The sequence below is a fragment of the Stegastes partitus genome, unplaced genomic scaffold (assembly GCF_000690725.1).
Source record: "Stegastes partitus isolate 25-593 unplaced genomic scaffold, Stegastes_partitus-1.0.2 Scaffold169, whole genome shotgun sequence".
In the NCBI taxonomy this organism is placed as follows: domain Eukaryota; kingdom Metazoa; phylum Chordata; class Actinopteri; family Pomacentridae; genus Stegastes; species Stegastes partitus.
Window position 1 is genome coordinate 525,167 of NW_007577900.1, and position 20,539 is coordinate 545,705.

Here is a 20,539-nt window from a genome sequence, read left to right on the forward strand (position 1 = left end):
GTGGTAAGCACACAAGCTAACTCAGTATGTTAAACTAGTTCTGATGCTTTTTGACGTTTTGAAGTGCATTGTAACAAATTCTATCTTCCAGCCATGTCACTGGTACTATTCTGTGATAATGGTCAGTAGAGTTGTTGTTATGACCATTGACCTTACATAAAAAGATGGATGTAGCCTCCAGATCTGAAAATCAAGCCTTCAACTTGCACTCTTTCTACCTGCAAACGCTTCTGGTTGTAGAATGAAATCTTGTGTGAGAATATGATCCTACTTCTTACTTCATTTGTTCCTTCAGTAAACATTTTCCTTAATGGTTATATTTTCTTATTCACTAGCTTCAAGACTCTTTCAATTCAACATGCTGCTCGTTTTGCAAACTACAGTGCCATTTAGAGGAACATGGACAATAAAGCAGAGTGTGTTACGGGGCAGAGCTGGTTCATCAAAAGACCAAGATGGTGACGGCCAAATGTCAAACTCAACACAGTCACAGTCGGTTACTAGTTCCATCTTTTATTTCAAGTCTATAGATATTACAATATAAAAACAGGAAATCACACAAAAATACAAAGACTCACTTTATTACCATAACTCTAAAAATGACACATCAAACAGTTTTGTCAAAAAGCTTCTTCAAGTTTCCAGCAATCTGATGAGGTTTGTTTTTCATAGGCACAGCGGGTTTCACACTGGTACCATGAACGTTTAATGATTTATTGCTTTTTCAAGTTCCTGCACAATGAGACCTTGCACTTGTAATTTATCGGTTTTGGTCTGCGCAGTTTGACAATTCAAGTTTTACAATATAAAGCTTTTTTTTTTTTTTGAAAATTCAATAAGGAAGATCTTTAACCTCTCACTCCTCCTTCCATTGGGAATTCCGGCTATCATCCTGCAATTACACTTTGATCTGCGCCACCAATCCCCTCATTTCCACTCTGTCGCAAAACTCCTTTCATCCATTTTTGATGGCACGGTGCCGAGCCAATCAGTCGGCTGCTCTTTGAATGTCACCATGCTTCTGTCATTCTGAATTTCAGACATATGATTCTGCCACATCACCTTTTCCAGCAGGGCGACCCAGGTGTTTCAACTAAAACACCTCACTGACTCCACCACTGCCAGGAGGATTCTTCCCATTTCCTGTCTGCACTCGTCTATTCTTATCAAAGATGCATCACATCAGCTGTGTCTTATCGCTACAGTGCCTCTCTGTTGTCAGCCTCAGTAAACATGCTTATCTCTCTATTGATCTCTCCTTAATGAAATACAAACCATTGACAAGCGTAAGTCCCCGGTGCAACGTTTAAAGTACGTGTTCAATCAGTACGATGACATTTTACCCATCATCCCTGAATGTGCAATGACGTCTATGTTAGGAAACAAACATTACTTCCACGTCCTCACTTCCAATATTTCTCCCAATCTTACACTTTCTAGTATTGTGTAACAGACCCCGCACATAACCAGGAACATGGGGTGTAAAACTTAACGCAGCTCAGTTGGAACGTTTGTTCCTTTTCGTGACATCAAGTAGTGTAAATACAAAATCAAGACATTAACATCTTCTCTAAGTTAATATACATAAAGAATATTATATGTAACTACATGTATGGCTTTTTGTGGTACAAAAAAAAAAAATGATACAACTGTTTGTAAGCACATCCAGTTGTGCTTTATGTTATCAGTGCATTCAGACTAAATCAATCAGTCAAAAGGGAGACGGGACCAATTTTAAAGTAACTTTGCCATGTAGTGTTCTGCTCAAAACCACTGACTTGTACACCTCTGAGCTACTGATTACAACACTATCTACACTCCTACGACATTAATTTTGGTAATAATTCTAAGTATGTACGGTAGGATGAATTTAGGAAAACACATAAGGCAGTTTTTGAGAGGCAATCATTATAAAAAGCTGAGACACATTGAGCCAGTCAATACTGAAAGACTCAAGTGGAGATGTGTCTGCAACACGTAACAGTGCAGTGCCAGTGTTCTGCCATCTGCCATTAAAAGACCAGACATTGTGGCAATATGAGAACTATTCTATTCCTTCAAATTGCAGCACAGTTTCACCTGAAACTGTAAAGGTCACAGGCAAGCCTATCTGTGCCCGTATTACTTTTCATGGAAGTTAATTCCACCTTGCTCCAGTTTTGACAGCAGAGCTAGTGGAGTATTCGGTGGAGGTATCTCTCTGGGTTGTTCTCTCCTCCTCTCCTCAGTCCTGAGCTGGTTCTAGCTGGTCTCTCAGATGTCCCTGCAGGACTCTGGCTCTCAGTTAGTCCCATTTTGGCCCCCGTTTCTCTTCCTGTCGTCCCTGCTGAGGTGTGTCTGCTGGCCTCTGGGTTGCTCTGAGCTTCAGGATCACTCTCCTCCCCGGGATCCTTCCCCTTGCTGCTCGGCGAGCTCTCCCCAATCCTGAACAGCAAACATTGTTAACGGACGCGAAACACTGAAAATGTTGGAATTTTGTGCATGTATGTCAGCAGTGTTTCTACCTGAGGTGATTGAAGGCTTGCAGCCAGTGTGAGCCCAGCACGTCCCTTCCGTTAGTCCTCAGCCCTCTTCGGTGACTTCTTGCCCTCAGTCCTATTAACGCCTGAGCCAGTTCGGCTTCATCCCTGTGGCCCCAAACCAGCTGGGCCCTCTGCTCCGCGTCCTGGTCGCCCGCCGCCCTGAACAGCCTCTGAAGCTGCCACAAGTTCACGTTGCTGAAGATGTTCCCTGAACCAGCCTTCCTGCTCCTCCTCTCAGCCAGCCGCCACAGCGAGGCAGGGCCCGCCAGCATGGAGGCAGAAGGGTGGGCGGGTCTGGTATCCATCAGGAGAAACACAGGAGAAGGTGGCATACAACGCAGGTTCCACTCTGTGGAGAAGGAGGCAGAGAGGAATTTCAATTTGCAAAGTAAAAGGTTTGTGATTTATATTCGACAAAAGGCAGTGCGGGCTGATAAAGTGTGTGTCGTCATGTGTAACGTACACGAGGACACAGCCAGCTGTCACAACACTGTCAGCCTGTTGCGGGTCTTCTGCTCTGATTCTTTAATCCTACTTTAGACAACAAGTGGCGAACTGTGCTTGAAAGCCCATTAAACTGCAGATGGTAACTTTATCTCTCTTTACGCACTTGTGCCATTAAGTGGGACACCAACAGATGAGTATTAGCCGAGGGACCAAGGTCATGACTGCATATGGATCAGTGGCCTTTCTACTGAACTTTCTTTCAACCAAAGGTTTTACTTACTACCTTTACGGAGCTTTCAACCAAAGGTCATCTTGCAGAGGCTCTCAGAGGATCCTCTGTTTGACTCGATATTATTCACAGGTCAGGAATGACGTGTCCCCATCCTCTTTTAGCTGAGCTTAACTCTGCAGGGTCTCTCTGTGCCCAGAGGTCTAAATATACATGATAACTATTTTAGCCCTGCATGTTTCTTTGTTGTTCTAAATATACTGTGATAGATTGTCGGTGGAGGCCGTTTTAATATCATTTTTCAATATTTTCTTTTTCCAACAGGGGTCTATTATCACCACCAGCTCATAAACAAGGTTCCACATTGTTCTGTGCAGAAGTCCTCAACAGTGAAGTGGGTTATCTGAGGACATGTTTCTTGTTGATCATGATCATATGCCGAAACAGAAACACAACCACGCATTGACAGACCTATGTGTTTGCATTACAGGCTGGCAACATTAACCACACATCACTGGCTTCCTGACAGTTAACTGTTTGCATAACAAAGAGTTTCGGCTCAGTGGCGCACAGACACGGGGTCTCTTGCAAAGCTACGAGTTTCTGGAGGGGAAATAAACAGAATCTTTGACACATTCTTGGTTCTCTAAGATAAAACAGAACGAATAAACAACTTACAGCCCAATCCATGCTGTTTTCAATTCTATTTTCACAGCCCTGTGGCTAAAAAAAAAAACACAATACGAATCGCATGAGAATCATGTGATAAAACGAAAGGGCATCTGCTTACCAGGAGATGACCCAGAACGAATCTTTTACGCTTCTTTCTTCTATCGCGTCTCCTTCCTCGTTGCGTTCATCGCCGACCCTTTTACGAACAAAACTGCCACAATGGCCGAACTGTTGCAAGAATATGTGTGTGTCCAGTCTTGACTGCAATCAATTTGTGTCCTTGAACAGGCTGTCAGTCACAAATCAGTGCCGTGAAAGCGACTAATGGGAGCAGAGCCGTGCGCTCGTCCCGCCTGTGCGCGCCGGAGCTCGGTTCCGTTTCCACCAATGGCTGGTCTTGGGGGGGAGGAGACCGGGGGGCGAGGAGGATGGGGAGGGCGGTCGGTCCCGCCTCCCGGCCACGTAGGGCGTGAGGGCTGAAATCCATTGACGTCAATGAGCCTGGCTGGCACAACAAACGTCTGTCAATTATGCGAGAAAGAAGTAACATGTGAGAATCCTGCGCACACAGCGTGACGCACGGGCTCTAAGGCAGCATATCTGTACGATCAGAGCCAGCATGAGGCTGTGACACACAATCCACATCCATAGGGTGGGAGAAAAAATACTCATGGTGCTGACTCCAGCTGAAGAAACAAAAGCATGTTACGTTTGTTTGTGCGTGCGTAAAAGACACGAGGAGATGCGCCACAGACCCCCGGGTGGAAGTGGAAATCAGGGCGCAGATGAGTGGACATGGATGAGTCCAGCAGAGGAGGAGCAGGGTTTGAATTACAGGCCACCCCCCTCTCCATCTCCCAGCCCCCCAACACAGACGCTACATTCAACAGAGGAAACGGAAAAGACGAAACATCGGCTACAAGAAGGTTTGTCATTTCAAAACCCCGGGGCCGTGGAAAGAACAGAGAGTTCCCTTTTTATTCCCATAGGCTCCTTGTCCACTTTTGGCTTCTTTGTTTGGCCACAAACCCGGCCTTCCAGCCCCCTTGTTTTCACTTTTTTTTTTAACCCATCTTTTCCCCCAGCTGTTTGCAGCTGGCAAAAAAAAGCACCCGCCCTGTTCGGGAATAAGGGACCGAGAGTGACCGGAGGAGGAGAGAGATGCCACCCCAACCTCCCCCCCAGTCGGCCCAGCCGCAGGTGAGGAAGAACATCCTAAAGTTCCTCAGGAGTTTTCCGGGAATCGTCCGCATCCTGCAGATCGTGTTCGGAGCCGGGCTGTGGGTCACCATCGCCGCCAACAAGTACGAGGGCTCCATCCACTTTGTGCTGTTCGTCGCTGTCCTCTTCTGGCTCCTCACCCTCGCCCTTTTCTTCCTCACGCTCCTGGACAAGCAGGACCTGGTTCCGCTGCTGGGAGGGGACCGCTGGTTGTCCACCAACCTGGCGCACGACGTGGCCGCCGCCGTGCTCTACCTGCCGGCCATAGGTGTCATGATCTACAAGACGGATCGCAACTCGTACTGCAACCTGGAGCTGTACAAGCACCTCTGTCTGTACAAGGTCTACCTGGCGGCCGCCGTGTTCGCCTGCCTGTGCTGCCTGGCTTATCTCCTGTCGGTCACGTACGGGGCGTGCAGGAAGTGTCGAGGAGAGCAGACAGTTATCTGATGAGACTAAATTGGGTGTGATGGCAATGAGGGGATGCGTGTGGCTCCGCAGCAAGATGAGGAATAGTTAACTTCACTGTAATTTCACTCAACAGTCACTCTTATCCCAGATTTCTCTACTGTCTCCCCCTCTCCCAACTTTCCACCTTTTGTGTTTGAGGCAGGATCAGGCCTTGTTATTATCAGTGTATTTAATAGTTGCCATGAACAGCAGCTCATCCTACAGAGGCCAAAAGCAACCAGGAATGTTAATCTAATTGGTAATGTGCACAAGTGGCATGTGTTTTGTCTTCTATATTTAATGCCATTTTCCCTCATAAAAAAAAAATCATACTCATGTAGGGACTTATTATAGCAGTATTTAGTGTATACATTTTGCAGATTTGTGTTGGTACTGTCCATCTAAAGCCTCTCATAGGATTGCTACAGTTGTTTCTCACAAGGCATTCTTTTTTTTATTACCTTTTTTTAAAGTATATATTTTTATGTGTTTTTATTTTGTACGACAGCAAACTATACTGAACAGTTACTGACACGCGCTGGAATGACTTTTATCTCTTACAGAATGAAATACTTGCCAGCTCTGTTTTGGTTTTGTCTATAACTCAAACATTGCGTGCAGCTTTTTAAAAAAAAATTTTATTAGTGCCTTCTGTCAGAATGCTGTATACTCAGTGAGGTTGTGACAACCGCAGACCCTACAGCGTGGATGTGTTCGGTGCTACGATGTGTATGCTGACCAAAGCTACTCCTCAAGTGTTCATTATGTAAATCCAAAAGAGCAAAAAGAGTAAGAATAAAGACGAGTGAGAGAGAGAGAAAGAGAGAGTCAGTGAGATGTTTCTTTGGTTCTGATCATGTGTTGGTGGATGAGGAAAGGCTGCTTGAAGAAAATGTTGGTAAAAAAATGCTTAAATGCTTCGAGTTAAATTTGGAGAGAGAACTGAGCCGCACGCTTCAATCGTGCTTTAAGTGGCTTTTTCCAAATGAAACACAGATTTAGAAAAGACTAGCAACGGAAGCCCTCAGGAACTTCCTGTTGGGAGATAAAAGCCTCAGCCAATCAGCAGGGATCCTTTATACACTATGCCACTTAACCACATGAAAGCCAGAGATCCTCAGACTTATCTGCATTTAAAGCAGCCACTCACACATAATGTGCATGTGCAGTATGATACAGAGAACGCGTGTGGTGCTTGAGTGTTATCTTTCTTTTAGATTCAACTTGTGCGTGTGTGTGTGTGTGTGTGTGTGTGTTTTCTGTTGTGAACAATAATCTGGGAAGAGGCTTGGTTTTACCGGAACAGTCTGTTGGGGTTCTGGAGGTGGGCTGAAGTTCAGCCAATGAAAATGAAGCCAAGCAGTGGAAGATGATTCAATGTCTGTTCCAGTCAGCATCCAGTTCTCAAAAACACGCTGCAGACAAGTTGCTTTAACAGCACCCAAAGCCGCACTCTGGTGACTGTGTTTGGTCGCCTTTAAACAGTCAGCAAGAGAGAGCCATTACTCTATGTCTCTTCTCACATTTGTATTCATATTTTTGCACACTTGTTGCTGATGTGGGACAACATGTGGTTAAAAAGACTGCAGATTATTTACACAAACGTCTCCTTTTTTGGGGGGGAAGGTTTGTTCTTGCATGCCAGCAACCGAACATGATGATTTCAGAGTCAAAACCGATGCGACAGAAATGCAGATATCGGAATATAAATCAGCGTTAATCTCCTAAAGGCAGCTGACAGGTGTATAAAAAGAGGTGAGAAATTTAACGCGCTTTTGCGAGCGCAGGGTGACATCTGTGGCCAGAACTGCAGGCGTGGAAGGGTTAATGTTAACCAGCTGCAGCACCGGGATATAAATCTAGTACTTCTAAAGGAGGAAAGGAGCCCACCCCAGACACACACACACACACACACACTCTCCCACCCACCCTCTCCTCCTCTGAGGTTTCCAGAAGAAGTGTTGTCCTGTCCACGTGTCGGCGCCTGTGGAAACACGCTGTTGTATACAGCCAAGTGGAGACAGTACACAGCAGCTCTGTGTGCTGCATAAACAAAGCACCCCATCCAGGGTTCGGTTTGATACTGAAAGTAACCATAGTGAATCATTTAAGTTTTGGATGAATCACAACTATAGCGTATGCTGACAATTAAAGCCAGAAAAGGATTCTCCACATTTACCCTGAAAGTCTTTTTTTTTTCAGTTCACCACATTAACAGGCTCCTTATTATTACACTGACCGCAGTTTAAAGATTTCTAGGTTTGCAGTTTGAGCCCATTTAGAGTTACATTACATCCACTGTCTAAACAATGAACTCACTTAATCACAGGTAATGAATCCTTTGTGTCGGGGTGTGGGCCCCACAAGAGTGAGGTTGTTGCATTTTTTTCCCGGCTACACAGACAGTAAAGAAAACCCAGACGACATGGTATAAGGACATATAGAGCCAGGCACTGCTCCGGAGTGCCAACTGTGTGATATTTATTTTGGCTAGTCAACCAAAGAAACATTTCCTGTATGTGCTCTCCCACCCATCTGCAAGAGACCGACCATCCAGGAGTCGCCATAACCCCTTCAAACGGTCTCCCAGCCCCTCCCTGTGGAAGAACAGCATCCTGTTACACGCTGTTGTCATGGACTGATGTCAACTGAGTGAGAAAGTGATACCAAAAATCAGAAATTTTAAAGTGAGGATTAAAGTCCCAATGGATAACAACGACACAGCTGTGATTCACTGGGGTAATGATATCATCACTATAGGGAAATAGCAAGAATGTCTTTTTTGTTTGACAAAAACAGCATTTTCTTCTTGCGTCTGTGTCCAACTATAGTGCTGCACAGAACCCAATGTGAGCTGCAGGTCAGCCTCCGTGGAGCTGGGAGGGAACAGATGTCTTGTTCAGGTCTGTTTTACCAGGCCAGATTGGAAAGGAATTCATCTTAAAGTGTTCTTGCAAAAGCAAAATGTACACATTGTGCACCACTTTGTTGCTTCAAAATGTATCGTTATTCTGTTTTTTTATTATTACAGCAATCATTTTGAGTCTGCACATGACGTTCCCAAAACTAAGTAGGAAAAGGTTTGTAATCCTAAAGTGTAGTTTCACCTTTTATTCGTCTACCTTAAAACAACATTCACATTACCCTGCTTACAGTAAATGTTTTTCTTTGCTATATAATTATTTTTCCCGTCCAAACTGGCTGTGAATACAGCTGTCCCTTCCAATGTAAGTGCCACAGTCCCTATGTGCCAAAAAAAAAAAAAGGTTTCTAGAGTTTAGCTGAAGCTAATACAAGGCAAGAGCAGTTTAAGGCATTAAAATCTAAAGTTAAAGGATTTCCCCTTTGTGCTATTGTCCTTCCATCAAAGAGGTTCAATAAGAAAGCAATAGCTGGAGAAACACAAGATGATTTTGCACTAGAAACACTTTCAGAGATGCTCACTTGATTTAATGAAGCTTAATTATTCCTTAACTTTGGAATACGTTTTTGCACAGTCCCCAATCTCTTACATTAGAACCTCTTCAAAGTGTGTATGAACAGAAGGGAACAGTTACAGCAACCAGAAACCCTGTCAGTATGCATATGGCAATGTCGGTATTATTTTAAGACAGACTTGAAAAATGTGAGTGTGAATTTGTCCTTTAACCATCTTGGGATTTTGTGCAAGTTTAGCAGTATTTAACAGGAACTAGAGTTTAAAGTTGAAACCCACTCTTTTTACTGTGCACAGACCTGATTTTGATCTCAGTTGCTTTGTTTTCGTAAGACATTCTCTCAAACCCGAGGCTGGTGTTACACAGAGTTTACTCAACCAGGTGTGTATACTTGAATGGTAAGAACCCACTCAGCAGCTGTCCAGGATTGGAAGAGCCTCATTTATTCCTACCCACCCAAAGTCTGGCCGGGTAATTCCCAGTGGATGTGCTCTGTCTTATCTGTGTATCTGCTTCTGTTTCTTTCCCTGCTGCCAGCCCTGGTGTCCTGTCTCGCTCAGGAGGCTGCATGTACGCACATGAAACATGAAAACACAGACACACGCACACGGCGCTGCCCTGTTAACCACATTTTCATCAGCTACTGCTGAGATGCACATTCCACTGCCGAGGAGGGGGAAAGAGGGGCTAGGGAACCAGATGGAGGCCAACCGAACAAGTGAATGAGCAGAAGAAAAAAAAAAAAGAAGAAGAAACAAAAAGCGAGAGGGAAAGACATGCAAAAACACCTTTGAGGTCCAAGCAGGAATCTGAGATTGACATTTCCTGTCTGTGTCGGGCATGAATCGGCACAGTGTTCTGGGCGTGGAGGCCTTGTTTGTCTCTGATACTCTTCAGTTTGTAGTTTCCTAACATAGTTACTGGGATTACTGATTCCACATCTGTTGCAGCAGCTTTTGTCCAGACGATACTTCTGAATGGGCACAGTGTTCGTGTTGTGCGAGGGCAATGGCAGCCAGTGGTGGGAAATAATGATAGCTATTTATAGAGCCTCGAAAATACCACAGCTTCCTTCAATCTACCAGTCCTCAGCCAAGATGTTGAGAGTGTGTTGCAGAGTGAATGAGTCCAAGTCTGAAAGGAAGGGAGGGGGAAGGTTTTTTCGTCACTGGGTGGATGAACTCACTAATTTCCTGTCTGACATTTAATGATTCTTACTTGCAGCTTACATCAGCGGGAGCACCACCTCCATTCATCACCTGCAAGTTTTACCTCCTAAAAAACAAAATGTCAAGGACGGAATTAGAAGCGATGATTAAATTTCCCATGACTGAAACTCTTTACGAACACTGCAGTTTTAGTGCAGCGTAAGCGGACGCGCGCTGGGAAGTGAAAACAAACATTCTTTCCAAGTGTGGATCATGGATATTCTGATAATAGCTCACACAGCTCTGAACTGTTTCCCAGCAACAGCTTTCCCACAGTCTTCACACACAGACGTACAAATTCTCTTTGTTGCATCACACTGCTGCTGTAAGGAAAAAAAATAGCTGATTAAAAATGTTTTTTCTTTCAAGCTCTTGCCTCTCAAGTTAAATTATGTCTACAACTGTGTCTGACACATGAACGCATCATGCTGTATTTTTCACTACCTTTTAAGAATGATGCAAAGCTGATTGTCTGCAAAAGTTGCACAATAAAGTCAAAGAACAAAGAGCAATGTGCTGATGAAAAAAAGGTCTAAGTTCACAGACAGACTAGTTCAAGATGGGATCTATCGCTCTGACTAATTTGAAAACTTTTATACTATGATACTACGCAACTATCAATAACAATAAATAAGCAAATTTCACTGTTATCCACACTGTGCATCACTGCTCAATTTTGTCAGCAATGATTTAGTTTACCCACAAGGAGGAGCAATAGGGCCACACGAACCCTGGACTTAACCCTTTCCCAGTTTGCTTCCCCTATTCGATCCACTCTATGAGACAGATCTGCAGGCACTAAAGCTATGGTAGACTACGCCTCACTATCCTTCATAAACCTGTAGAAAATACTGTTGCATATAGAAGTGTCCAAAAGTCTGAGACAACACCAAAAATCTGACATCTTTTCATGCAAACCTGGAAATAATTTGAAAGTTTGAGAAATTAGACACAATCAAATACTCAGGAAGTTGTGTCATGTACATGTTTTTTATCAGTATTGTTGTGCCTCAAGGTACGAGCAGAATATTCCTTATTAGGCAGCACTGTGATCATGGAAACGTGGCAACAGAACTACATGAGAGTTCCTAATATGGGAATTGCTCTTCTGTAAAACGCAACACCCAAAAGAGGGTGGTGCATTCAGGACATCACTGGGTGCAAGCTGTCCAGTCTGCGAGGTCTGTGCAGCGAGCAGTGCCTCAGGAAGCCCTTGGGGGTCATAAAGACCATAACACACACCCACACAACAGCCTGTTCTCCCTGATGTCCTCTGGTAGGAGATGCAGGATTCACAGATTGCATAACCGCAGAGTGAGGAACAATTTTTTTTCTCAAGCTATAGGACTGTTGACTAAATAACGCACATACACAAACACTTTTGCCCCTCCAACCTTCTAATTCTGACTTTTGTCGCTCTTTCAAACATTAAACACTCTCATGTCATTTCAGAAATGTTTGTATCGGTCGACAGGTGAGACAAACAGTCGATGTGGTCATGTAGGTTGGAGAACTTGTTGATACACTCACACAAGAAATCTAATGTTGGTGCAATACCCTTCATATAGGTTTTACAGTTTGTCCTCTTACACAAATGGACTATTGTTCTTCTGTCTTCAGAACTACTTAAGCTTTCGACAGCTTTGTTTGTGTGTGCATTTGAGTTGTTACGTTGCTAACAAAAACCAAGTGTACTTGGTGGAAGTGAAACAACTTATTGCTCAGTGACATAATGAACGCAAATAACCAGTGATAACACAAAGAAAACAAGGCTGGTGGATGCTGCTACATCAAGGAACCAAATCAAACCAAACAAAGGCTAACAGAGTTAAAGAAACTGGCAAAACCAAAACAACAAAACTCGCAAGCCAAACCTAAACCCAATAGCAATACCCATAACCAACAAAGGGACTAAACAAACGAGTGCCTCAAAAGACAAGTAATCGCTTCACGAAGTTGAACAGCTGCTAACCGGAGATATAGCCGTCATCAAGACACGGGTAACTGCCACACTAAGGTAGCAGCTGCCAACAGAAGTTACATTTTTAACATAAAACAGAAAGACAAAAGGCACCAGGGTGAACTGTTCACATTAAATCCCAGCCACCACAACAGAGAGTTTGGTTGAGGCTTTATATTCCAAGTGTGGCGATTGCCTACATGGATCGTTGTCTCCCCACACAATGGTCATAAGTCCACCACATAAACAAGATGGCACATAAGCAGCAGGGGCCTTAACATAAGTGTTTCACATGACTGTACTTGTATAACTGCAGTGACAATAAACATCTTGAATGTTGAGTGTCAGAAGTCAAACTTATTCTGAGCAAAGAGGACCTTTCTCAGCACCAACACTTTGTGGAAACTGCGTTAGTTGTATCCAAAGCATGACTGGGAAGACCGAAAGTGATCACATCATGAGAAGGTACCACAAGCTTTGTTCACTGAGTGAAAGAAAAAGCAACTTCATCACAGATATAGAATTTGATAAATAAAGAAAATAAGACTGCAAACTGTAAAATTGTTCTCAAGAGAAGGCTATCTGGTTGTGGACTTAGAGGATGAGTTACATTCACACAATGCCCTAAAACTTTTTTTAACTGTTTACTAATAATAGGGTTATTACCCATGTTAAGGAGCACCAGTGTTGATGAATGCACCTTTCTAAGTGTTCCAAAAGTTTCTGTAATGCCAGCAGTGACAATGTTGTCTGTCTACTAGTTCAGTGAAGTGGAGGAATCTTGTAGAGGGCTGGACAAAGAGCTGAAGACAGAAGGAAAACAATTCAGTCAGTAGGTGGTGCTCCCGTCAGAACTGGGCTTATCGGCATGAAATGTTCAAAATAAAATATGTTTTGCCAAAGTATGAACGTGAACCATGTACAGTTTATCAGATATATCAGGTGTGTGTGTGTGTGTGTGTGTGTGTGTGTGTGTCTTTTATTTTTATTAAATGTTATTGTATAAAATAAATAAATATATAATTCTGCCTTCAGAGTTGTCCTTGTGCTGCGTGTCCATTCAACCTTTCAAACTGCCCTGTTTGCCACAGCAGCAGAGTCCATTATTATTTTACCTGTTAATAAGTAAGTTAATTACACCATTTGCCCAAATGCAAGTCTCAGCAATCAAGTTGTTATTGTAATAAGTAGTAGTTTGGCTGGAATAAACCTTTCAAACCTCAACTTGTTGGTTAAAAAGCACTATTTGGGTGGAAAAAGAACTTTAGAATTATAAGTACTTGGTCATGAAGTAGTACTTTATGTGGAATCGTCCTTGGATCAACCTTTTAAATTATAAACATATTTAGAGAGAAATCAACCTTTAGAACTGAATCACGCATTTTGGCGATCATGCATTGTGGTAGGTGATGCAGGGCCCTGAGAGTGCCTCCTCCAGGTCTGTAAACACCCACTATTGGGGACTGACAGGCCCTGACTGACAGTCAACCAATGACGTGCCGAATAGCCAGTCAGCCACACAACTGGATAATAGGTCACATAACTGGCCAGCCAATTATGTGGGGGAAAACAACAACAACAAAAAAAAACAACGTTGACCAGCCCCCACTAGACACCGGCCCACCAGGACAGTGCCCTGTATACCAGATGGCCAGTCCATCTATGGCAGTATACCACAGTTATTATGCATTAAATCATAAAAAAAGATTCACAAAAATTCTAAAGAACATTATCAACATGTACAGTTTCCCAAGTGCCCACAGATGTTACCAATACTGGGAATAATAGTGGCTGTGGATGCTTTACTATTCACATTTTTGTCTCCAATCTGCTCTGTGTAAAGTTAAGCCAAAAAGTCAGTGACATCATTTTAACACATTTTGCAGGCTGCAGTCTGCTCTGTGAGAGTATTATAGATGTAAGGTATTGATGTGAGTTTATTGCTGTTTATCAAACGCAGCAATTTGCCATATGTGTCCAAACAGCCATGGTATTTAGGCGTGGTGCTAGCATAATATGTCTGCTAAAGGCCAAGCCACAAATGTTTTGCTTCACATGCAGGTTACGAAAAAAGAGTTTCATGCCAAAAAAAAAAACTACAAAAACAAAATCTACATTGCTAAGCAAAATAAAATGTTGTCATCATACAGATGTGTACTCCTCTCATATAAACTGACAAAAATTTACATGGTAAAAACGGTCAACTCTCATGCACAACTGTAAATTTAGCCCAACAAATCATAGTGTTACAAACTAAAGTTTTGCTTGACAGCGTACAATGCAAATGCAGAATATAGTCAAAGATACCTTAACGGGGACAAAATGCTTCCAACATCTCTGTACTGGTTGTTTCTGTTTTATCCGTAACATTTGCTCATGAATACACTGTTCCAACCTGGGACAACAGTACAGATAGTGCTTTTTGTAGCGTTTTATTCAATATGTCACACCTCCCATCTCTCATATCAGCTCCCTGTTCATTTTCTAAATGTACCCTCGTCTTGCAATCATATCATTTCTCCACAACCCTTTATATCTTGAGCACCATTGTACAGATACATGACTATTGCGCTGCACAACGGCACAAGGCTCCTTCTGGTCATTTTTGGTGCTCTAAACCAGGGCCGTGCAGAGACCTTTGGAGGGGCAGGTGCTCAAAGTTAAAAGGAGGCACATGGAGCACGAATTTGAAACACCATACAGAAACATACCTGACAATAAAACTGGTTGAATTGTAGCAACCCATATTAATAGAGAATGTAGCATAGAATCACAACATTCCATAGCATTGTCCACACCTCACGTCTTTGTTAGGGGGCAGTCTATGTTTGACCTGATGAGGTACATCGAACAGCTTCTGTTGAGGGGGTTGGTGAGGAGGCTGCTGCTGATGACATCACTCGAGGTTGTCTTTATTCTGTGTTGGGGTTTTTTGTTTTTTGTTTTTTGTTTGTTTTTTTGGAAGTACACCATCCTTGATGCTTTGGCAATATTGTTAACATGATGTACAATTCCATTAAGACATTTTGAACTGAATTTAATTAATTGGATAGATAGATAGATAGATAGATAGATAGATAGATAGATAGATAGATAGATAGATAGATAGATAGATAGATAGATGTTATGTGATGTAAAAGATCAACATAAAGAAGAGTCAATACAGTACAATGTACAGAATGAAGGTCAGACAGAGCCGCTGACGCCCACCTCTGTCATTGGCTGAGAAACACAAGACGCGTCTTTTGAAGGAATTTCATTGGATGTGAAAACCAGGAAGTGTGGGAGTAACCAATCCACTGAATAAAAGGGTTTGACAGCGACGAGCGGACCCGTCTGCTTCCCTGGAGTTGGAGTTCTCAGTTTAACACCCTCAGCATCTGATTTTAAAAAACACAAATAATTTATATCGATTGAACGGCTTTTCCTATTGATCATGGCGGCTTACAAGTTGGTGCTGATTCGCCACGGAGAGAGCAACTGGAACCAGGAGAATCGGTTCTGCGGCTGGTTCGATGCAGATTTGAGCCAAACCGGAGAGAAGGAGGCGAAGAGAGGAGGACAAGCGCTGAAAGGTGAGAAAGAACCGAGTGTTTTTCTCCTCTCATCCACTGTAATGTCTGTGACGGCTAATTGCATAATAGCCTGTGCATGCATCAGGTCGCAGAGCGGCCCCTGGACGCGCAGCAGCGATGCTCTCATGTGGGGCAGTGATGTTACTCAGCCTCAGAGCAAGAGACTGCACATGGAACTCATGACTTTAATTCATAATGTAAAGAAGAAAAGCTGTAAAGCAGAGCACTTATTTGTGGGTCATTTGTCAATTTTGCATCTGACTTCAACAGAACAGGAAGAAATCACAAAAGCCCTCTAATGTATGACAGGAGCTTCGATTAATCAGATTGTAACCACAGCCTGCTGGCACTTGTTGGTTAATCACTTTGTCCCTCGAAAAAAAATGCACAGTTTCAAACAAAAAGTATCAAACATGCTCTAAATTCAGCTTCTCACACTGGCTCTCATTGGCTGTTTTTCATATATATATATATATACATCAGTATTATACTTTTCTTCATATTTCCAGGTTTTTAGGTGGATAATACAAGCACACTGAACCTTGTGCTTGAGAAATACTAAATGCAGTTTCTGATTAATCAGTTTGCTGACTATCCCATCAGTGTGTGAAAACAGTGCTTAGTTGCAGCTCTAAATGTGGCTACAAGATCCCTTTGATTACCAGTAAGGCTTGAGACTCACTTTTTTTTTTTCTTACCTCTCTTCAGAGTGTCGTCTATAATTTCTGTCTAATGCAACAAGTGCTGTCATTCTCACAGGGCATCACGGTGGAATTCACTGACTAAACAGTCACAGTTCTCTTTTGACAGTCAAAAACCTGCAGTGGTTCTCTCCCTCTCTGAAACTCACAGATGCTGGCTTTAAGTTTGACATTTGCTACACCTCCGTGCTGAAGCGGGCCATCAGGACGCTGTGGCTGGTCATGGACAGCATCGACCAGATGTGGGTGCCGGTGCATCGGACCTGGCGGCTAAACGAGCGTCACTACGGTGGCCTGACGGGACTGAACAAGGCCGAGACCGCCGCCAAGCATGGCGAAGCTCAGGTGAAGATCTGGAGGCGCTCATTCGATATCCCTCCCCCTCCCATGGGCCCAGACCATGACTACTACACTATCATCAGCAAGGTGAGATATGATATCTTCAGTACATACACACACACAAAGAACAACTTTGTTGGCCTGTGAGGAAACAAATGGTTTTGTACATATTAGCCAACTTGAGCAAGTAACTCCACAGAGGGGTAAAAAGAGGAGGCATGACGTGAACACGTCTCTGTATTCTGGCCTTTTCACCATCTGTGACACCAATAATGAGTGAAATCAGCTGAAATGACAACAGTGATTAGAGAGATAATAGTGGATTCAGGGTCATGTGTGTTAATCTTTTTTTGCATAGACTGTTGAGCTTGAATTTCTAAATGTTTCACACATTTACACGTACAACAGTGCAATGAAACCTGACAGCCACAGGAATGGAGACTGACTATTTGCCAGCAGGAGCCCTGTGGCTATTACCCAATACCATGTCCACTGTGAGTTAATATATGACTGGCAAGGATGAGTTCTGGGTTCAAGTTCAAAGTCCAGTCAAAGTAGGAACAAGCTGATGATGTCTTGACAGGGGCAGACAGAGGTTAAAATGTAATTATAGCATTACTTAAAGCATAAAACTTTTAAGACATAAAAGTCAAGAGAAAGAGTTTCAGCATTGCTTTGCTGTTTCTATTCTCTTCCATTATTTAATTTACTTGGTGACATTATCTTCTTTGCAGGATCGTCGCTATGCAGACCTCACAAAGGACCAGCTGCCTTCCTGCGAGAGCCTTAAGGACACCATCGCACGAGCGCTGCCCTTCTGGAACGAGGAGATCGCCCCTCAGATCAAACGTGGAAAGAGGGTTCTCATCGCTGCCCATGGAAACAGTCTGAGGGGGATTGTCAAGCACCTGGAGGGTGGGTGGGCTGCAGAGTTTAAATACAGAGATGCAGCGAGTAGACTGTGGGCAAAACTTTGTACTCAGCAAACAATGCAGTTGTGCTTTGGCAAAAGTTTTCCACTTTTCACATTTCATCTTAGCTGGCTAACTCTTTACCTTAAATGAAGGGATTCTGCACAGTTTTATGTTGATTGAGATTTTCTATACAGACCAGTGTGCACTCATCTGTTTCTGTAGATAATCTTTGGGAAGGTAGTTAAATATTTCATTTAAATGCTGTTTGTCAAATATTAATACTCTGATATTATCATAGTTTTCCATGCTGCAGAATTACACTTTTTAAATATCTTTTCTCACTCAGACAGGCAGAGCCATTTGCCAAATGCACTTAAACTCTGTCATAAAGGTCCTTTCTTGTTAACAATTTTGTAAATCATAGTAAATCCTCAGATTTATTCATACCCTTCCATTAAAGAAACGGCACAATAATCACTCAAATAACTAGAAACTGAAAAAAGTAATAATAAATAAAACTTTGCTAAATTAGAATTTAGTGAAATAAGACATTGCTTTTAAATTGTGGTTGAAAAGAATAATTTTAAAAACAAAACTGTCCCAGACAAATTAGAGCACTTTGCTGATGAGCAGTGGCCAAAATACCCATCAACAGGTGCAGAAGTCGGGTTGAGAGTTACAGAAAACACTTGATTGCAGTGATTGGCTCAAAGGGTTGTTCAACAACATATTAGTTTACGGATCCCATCATGCTTGTTTGCTTGTTTTTTAGAAATACTTCTGTTGAACCACAATTTAAAAGCAATGTCATGATTTTCATTACATTTTTATTTGTTATTACTTTTGTCAATTTCAACTTATTTCAGTGACAGCTGTTTTTTTTCCTTCTTTAATAGGAGGGTATGAATAACTTTGAGGACGACTGTATACAAAAACACAATCTGATGCTCTTTTTGTCTGTGCTACCATGTGTAGGAATGTCAGATGAAGCCATCATGGAACTGAACCTGCCAACCGGCATCCCCATCCTCTACGAGCTCGACAAGAACCTGAAGCCCGTGAAGCCGATGCAGTTCCTGGGAGACGAGGAGACCGTCCGCAAAGCCATGGCTGCCGTCGCAGCTCAGGGAAAGGCCAAGAAGTAAAGCGACAGAAAAGTCCACTCTACGTACGATGCTAAAGGTTGTCCCAAACAACCGGCCCCAGATTGGTGTTTTTCCTGAATCCTAATTTCTTTTAGGTTTTAATAAATGACTGAATAAAGGCAACCTCACTCTACATGCACAGTGCAGGGGAGCAGTAGGTGGTGATGGACTGGGATATATTAGAGCCACGGGGGCCACAGCTCTCAAGAGATTGTAAATAATATTTGCTAAAATGGTACATTAAAGCGGTAAATATTAGACTGAAAGAGACAGTATTACTAACAAAGAGAGTGTCTTGACTATGTGAGCAATATCTCTTTTGCAATTGACAGATTTATAATACAGTTTAAATTTGTTATTTTTTTTATTTTTGCTTCTGAAAGAGGAGCACGTCTGCCTGTGATGTTCTAAACTGAACTGCTGACTGTCAGAGTAAATAACAGAGACAAGACTGACATCCTGGCTGTGTTCTCTCTGCCACAGTTAGCGACACACATGCAAAATACAGAATGTGTTTTGAAGCTACACACACATCAAAGGCTTGCAATTTACACAACGAGAGGTTTCTGTTGTCCTGTGCTCACTGTATACTGTCTGTCTGTGTGAGATACTATTTTTCGAATGCACTGATGGAGATAAGGAAATGATACCTGCCTCAAACACCATTATTGTTATCATTTTGCATAACTTGGTGTGGTGGAATATTGCAATCTGTTATAAATTAATTTAAAATGTTCTCACTCTCTGGCCATTATTAGATTGACTTTTGAAGGCATTCCTTTGATATATTCCATGAACACAGGGATGTGATTTTGCAATCTCTTGAGAGCAGAATGCAACAGTTAGGACGACTAAACAGTCCTTTTCTCCTACATTGTCTGTCTGTGAATGGACTATGTGCAGCGTCCTTGCATGTCGTCACTATGTCCGACAATTTGTATGTTTCTCTTTACATTCTGAATGGTGCCAAACACTCTTTTTGCACTATATACGTGAACAATCCGTTATTTGGGTTATGGTCCAGCAGCTTCACAATGTCACTGTGAAGCATCTTTAACAACACATGAAAGGTCTAATTTTAACCAGTGTCTCCGTTTCTGGGTTTGACTATTTTTGAGGTCATAGTATTCTTGTGCCTCCTTCTGCTGTTCCTACAGTTAATGCCTACAACTGGCGTCCCAGACTACCAAAGCAGCAGTGGGGTTTTAGGCATCTGTGAATGGAATATCCTATAATGTCTTAAGGTATTAACGTGTTTTCTAGTCAAATGTAATTCCCTCTGTGTTGGATAAAAATGTACCTCAAAAGCCTGCATCTGATAAATGTACAATTATGTGCAAATCTACTGAGTGTGACTGCTTTTTGTTGTCTGGATGAGATTACATTTGATTTAGATTCATTTTTATTTTTAAACAAACACCTTTTTTCCACATAGTGATCAAAGTTACATCAAGATCACATCTTGGTGATGGTCAAACTATTCATTTGACCTAACTCACATTTACGCACTGAACTGATTTAGACAGAGTTTTTAGGAAATGATCAGACGTCTTTTTATTTTTTTTGTCCAAGAACATATCAACAGTTCCCTTACCGTATTGTGTATACATTTGCTCAACATATTTGATTGAAACCTCCAGAATATCCTCTATACAAGACTTTACCATAACATTTAGACAAACTGGATGTGGACAATTAGCTCTCTTTTCAACAGCCAGC

General features: G+C 42.5%; 3 protein-coding genes across 3 annotated transcripts; 2 read left to right on the forward strand and 1 right to left on the reverse strand.

The window, feature by feature from the left end:
• Window positions 1-497: 497 nt before the first annotated feature.
• Window positions 498-4,196, reverse strand: avpi1 (arginine vasopressin induced 1). The gene is made up of 3 exons (XM_008279759.1): window positions 3,989-4,196; window positions 2,505-2,871; window positions 498-2,424 (listed from the first exon to the last, which is right to left on the reverse strand). The coding sequence occupies exons 2-3, from the start codon at window positions 2,852-2,854 to the stop codon at window positions 2,172-2,174; spliced, it is 603 nt and encodes a 200-aa protein (XP_008277981.1). The 5' UTR covers window positions 2,855-2,871; window positions 3,989-4,196; the 3' UTR covers window positions 498-2,171.
• A 241-nt stretch (window positions 4,197-4,437) lies between these two features.
• Window positions 4,438-6,366, forward strand: marveld1 (MARVEL domain containing 1). Its single transcript, XM_008279760.1, has one exon. It carries the CDS (start codon window positions 5,032-5,034, stop codon window positions 5,539-5,541), a length of 510 nt encoding a protein of 169 aa, XP_008277982.1. The 5' UTR covers window positions 4,438-5,031; the 3' UTR covers window positions 5,542-6,366.
• Window positions 6,367-15,486: 9,120 nt separating this feature from the next.
• LOC103355836 (phosphoglycerate mutase 1-like) lies at window positions 15,487-20,165 on the forward strand. The gene is made up of 4 exons (XM_008279761.1): window positions 15,487-15,721; window positions 16,574-16,848; window positions 17,496-17,676; window positions 18,651-20,165. The coding sequence occupies exons 1-4, from the start codon at window positions 15,583-15,585 to the stop codon at window positions 18,818-18,820; spliced, it is 765 nt and encodes a 254-aa protein (XP_008277983.1). The 5' UTR covers window positions 15,487-15,582; the 3' UTR covers window positions 18,821-20,165.
• Window positions 20,166-20,539: the final 374 nt, after the last annotated feature.

Excerpts from the sequence above, each read along its gene's own strand:
- LOC103355836 (XM_008279761.1), top strand. The coding sequence starts at position 15,583 with ATGGCGGCTTACAAGTTGGTGCTGATTCGCCACGGAGAGAGCAACTGG. Across the intron at positions 16,849-17,495 it reads ACTACACTATCATCAGCAAG|GATCGTCGCTATGCAGACCT; the intron begins GTGAGATATGAT and ends TCTTCTTTGCAG. Across the intron at positions 17,677-18,650 it reads GATTGTCAAGCACCTGGAGG|GAATGTCAGATGAAGCCATC; the intron begins GTGGGTGGGCTG and ends TACCATGTGTAG.
- marveld1 (XM_008279760.1), top strand. The coding sequence starts at position 5,032 with ATGCCACCCCAACCTCCCCCCCAGTCGGCCCAGCCGCAGGTGAGGAAG.
- avpi1 (XM_008279759.1), bottom strand. The coding sequence starts at position 2,854 with ATGCCACCTTCTCCTGTGTTTCTCCTGATGGATACCAGACCCGCCCAC. Across the intron at positions 2,425-2,504 it reads CAAGCCTTCAATCACCTCAG|GATTGGGGAGAGCTCGCCGA; the intron begins GTAGAAACACTG and ends TTTGCTGTTCAG.